General features: G+C 35.6%; 1 protein-coding gene across 1 annotated transcript; it reads left to right on the top strand.

The window, feature by feature from the left end:
- The first annotated feature begins 557 nt into the window (after positions 1-557).
- On the top strand, positions 558-1,739 carry LOC129892751 (uncharacterized mitochondrial protein AtMg00810-like). The gene is made up of 3 exons (XM_055968311.1): positions 558-565; positions 1,130-1,440; positions 1,504-1,739. The coding sequence occupies exons 1-3, from the start codon at positions 558-560 to the stop codon at positions 1,737-1,739; spliced, it is 555 nt and encodes a 184-aa protein (XP_055824286.1).
- The last annotated feature ends 2,070 nt before the right edge of the window (positions 1,740-3,809 follow it).

The following is a 3,809-nucleotide window of genomic DNA, read 5'->3' as shown; positions in this document are numbered from 1 at the left end:
CGACGAATCATTTCTATGAGTCGTAGTGATTCCTACAATTTATTTTGTTGAATCATAAAAAAAGTACTGAGGCTTATATTTTTCCGAAATCAGGCAATAGAGGTCAATTCATTGGGAGGCTTCTTAGACCCAAAATTTCACTAAGTGTTAAAAGGGTCTACGAGTCATCCCTCTGACTCGTAGAACTCTCTACGAATCATGGAGGACACTCATGGTCCACTGGGTTAGTTCCTTCTTCTCAATTTTTTCATGGTTCTTGAACTCAATCTAGGCTAGAATAACACGAGATATTACACATACATCTTGTCTTTATCCCATCGGTGACTATATTGCCTATTCAAAGTTGAATTTTTATTACAAGTCCTTCTTAACTGTTGTCTCCACCATCTTTGAGTCTGCTAATTTCAAGAAAGCTTCCAAGTGTCAAGAGTGGGTTGCAGCAATGTAGAATGAAATTGCTGCATTAGAGCAAAATAAAACTTGGACGACAGTAGATCTCCCACCTGATAAAAAGGCTATTGTTTCTAAATGGGTGTATAAGGTTAAACTTCAGGCTAATGGCGAGGTGAAAAGATACAAAGCTAGGCTAGTTGCCAAGGGTTATAGCCAGCAAGAGGGGCTAGACTACCATGAAACATTTTCCCTTTTAGCTAAAATGGTCATAGCTAGGACTGTCATCAGTGTGGGACCTCACATAACTGACCTCTTTACCAAATGGATGTCCATAATGTCTTCTTATAGGGTGATCTTATTGAAGATGTATACATGGAGATGCCTTAGAGCTTTCAGAAATAGGGAGAGTATAAGTGTGTAAGCTTCTTAAGTCTTTATATGGCCTAAAGCAGGCCTACGGGCAATAGAATCTCAAGCTTACTAAAGCCATATCAGCTACAGGTTACTCACAAAGTCCTTATGATCACTCTCTTTTCACCAAAAAGAATAGTGAGGACATAACAGTGATCCTCATCTATGTGGATGATTTTCTTATAACAGGCAATAGCAGACAGTTGGTACAAGAGTTAAAAGACTCACTTCATAGAAAATTCAAAATGAAAGACCTTGGTGATCTCAAATATTTCCTAGGGATTGAGATCTTGTGGTCCAAAACTGGCTTACTACTTAACTAAAGGAAGTATGCCCTTGAGCTAATCTCAGACACTGGCCTTAGTAGAGCAAAACCAGTGAATACACCTTTAGAAGCTAATATTAAACTCACTACAGTGGAATATGATGAGTTAACTGGTGCAACTACTGATCCTTTATTCAAAGATATCACAGGCTATCAAAGACTTGTTGGAAGGTTGCTATACCTAACCATCAGAAGACCTGACATCAGTTTTGCTGTTCAAGTATTATCAAAATTCATACAACAACCTAAGCTATCACACTGGGAAGTAACTTTGAGATTGGTCAGATTCATCAAATGCAGTCCTGGTCAAGGCATGTTATTAAGTAGTAAGGTGAGCCTAAAGCTTGAAGCATGTTGTGATTCAAATTGAGCAGCCTGTCCTAACACTACAAGGTCAGTGACTGGATACGTGGTTAAACTAGGAGACTCTCTTATATCCTGGAAATCCAAGAAACAACATACTTTGAGCAGAAGCTCAGCAAAGGCTGAATATAGGAGTATGGCTGGAGCTGTTGCAGAGATCATTTGGTTTATAGTAGTGTTGAAAGAGCTGAATGTCAATGTCACAAGCCTTGTAAAGTTGCACTATGACAGCAAAGTAGCAATATAAACTGCTGCTAATTCCATTTTTCATGAAAGGACTAAACATATAAAAATTGACTGCCACATTGTGAGGGTAAGAATCAAAAGTGGACATATTGCGTACCTATGTCCCAGCTAATTTGCTTACAAAGGGCTTAGGTGCAGCTTCTCATCATATGTTGTTATTCAAGATTGGAGTCTTCAATGTATACTCAGACTAAAGCTTAAGGGGGAGTACTGAGAATTGATAACTAAGTGATAGTGTGCAGTGTGTGCGGTGAAGTGGTGAGTGCAGTGAGTTAGTTAGTGATAGTCATGTTGAATGATGTCTACAAAAGGAGGTGATCCTCCTTCATTGTAAATACACAGAAGCAATACAAATCCTCTTCCTGCATATATTTTTCTCTGCATTCTCATCCATGGAAGATTTAACTTCCATGAATTCTTCTGCACAAACATAAAGTTTACAGTTCCGTTGTGCATTAACCTATATCCATGGTTTTTGTTTGTTTGTTTCCAGATAAAGATGTCTCCTTTCTTGTGCGCTATGTTAGATGTAGTTGTTAATGTCCTTTATCACTATTTTAGAAGAATAGATTCATCAGTTTACGGCCTCGATCTGATTGTATCCTTATATAGTCGAGCTTTGAATTGTTACCTACTAAGCATTTTGCTCTTCTTTTCTTTTCTTTTCTTTCTTCTCTTGTGGTAATTAAGCTCTAACATTGTGTTGTAGGTTATTTATTCTCGAGCATCCATCATGACAATTATGTCTTCTTAAATGGTTTATTACTCTTTCAAACAAAACCCTATGTAAAAATATTATATACTTATAATTATTCTTGCCCAGTACTCAATGGGTTGAATTGAAGACTATATCAAAGCCTATAGCTTCCCCCAAATTCCAACGATCCTTGTCTGGAATTCCCGACCCAAAGGTATTTGCTAGTCCTCGATCTAGCTACCTCTCATTACAAAGTTTTTAATACATCCGTTTTTCTTTGTGGAATTTATACTACACAAGGTGAAATGGAAGAGATAGTCTTATTTTCACGCTCACAGAAATACGCTTTAGCGGTATGTATACCTTAATTCACATCTATTTTCTACTAATGTTTTTTTAACTACTAGAATGCCATTGCAATTTATTTTGTTATGATTTTTCTTTCTTTTTTTCTTTAGTTCGTGGGTTTAGGTAAGCTATATGAATGCAAACAGAGAATAGATCATATAATTATGCATGCTATATGAATGCAAATCTTGCAGGTATAGCTATATTTCTAACTTTTATTGGTTTCGTTAGAAATGGATCATGCACATGTTATTTTGATCTCTTAAACTCGTAATTGTGACAGATTTATGCTGATGCTCGAAACAAAAACAAGTGAATGTTGGTGTTACAAGTCATCATTTCAGGAAAGCTTTATGCCGATTTGAGGCAGTCGATTTCTAGAATCTCTACTTTAGTAGTTTAATCGGATGATGATGGATTAAGTTACTTTAATATATATTGATGAGCAGCTTCACTTGTAATCTTAACTCTATTAGTTTAGTTTGGATGATGCTGAATTAAAGTTATCCTAATATATATATATATATATATATATATATATATATATATATATATATATATATATATATGTATGTATGTGTGTGTGTTTCTATGGTTGAGCAGCTTTACTTAATTGATCTTTGCTTTAAGGGTGTGCTTGGTATGAAGGGAAATATTTTCCTAGAAAATGTTTTCGTGAATCCTTTCCTTGTTTTGGATTGTGGTATTTTGTGGGCTGTTATGACATACTTAATCTATGACTATGTAAAATTATTCCTTTGTATATGTCTGTGGAGTGTATGGCAATGATTGTTGATAAACAAATGTCATTTCCTTTTCCAGATAAGTAAGTTTGAAATTTCAAAAGGGTTTTCACTACTATCTTTGGAATGTGCATTGTGTTTTGGCTGATTCTAAATAAATAAGATTCATGTTTACTTCATTTGGTCGGCATAGTGTTACGTAGCTCGAGTTAGATAATGGACTGAAAATGCATCTCTGTCATGTTTGTTTCCGTTGGTATTTTACACTTTATTCGTTTTCCTA

The sequence above is a fragment of the Solanum dulcamara genome, chromosome 6 (genome assembly GCF_947179165.1).
Source record: "Solanum dulcamara chromosome 6, daSolDulc1.2, whole genome shotgun sequence".
In the NCBI taxonomy this organism is placed as follows: Eukaryota; Viridiplantae; Streptophyta; class Magnoliopsida; order Solanales; family Solanaceae; genus Solanum; species Solanum dulcamara.
Note: the sequence above shows the minus strand (reverse complement) of the source record. Positions and strands in the feature narration are given on the sequence as shown.

Coding starts and splice junctions, on each gene's coding strand:
- LOC129892751 (XM_055968311.1), top strand. Junction 1,441..1,503: donor CAAATGCAGTCCTGGTCAAG/GCATGTTATTAA, acceptor CAAATTGAGCAG/CCTGTCCTAACACTACAAGG.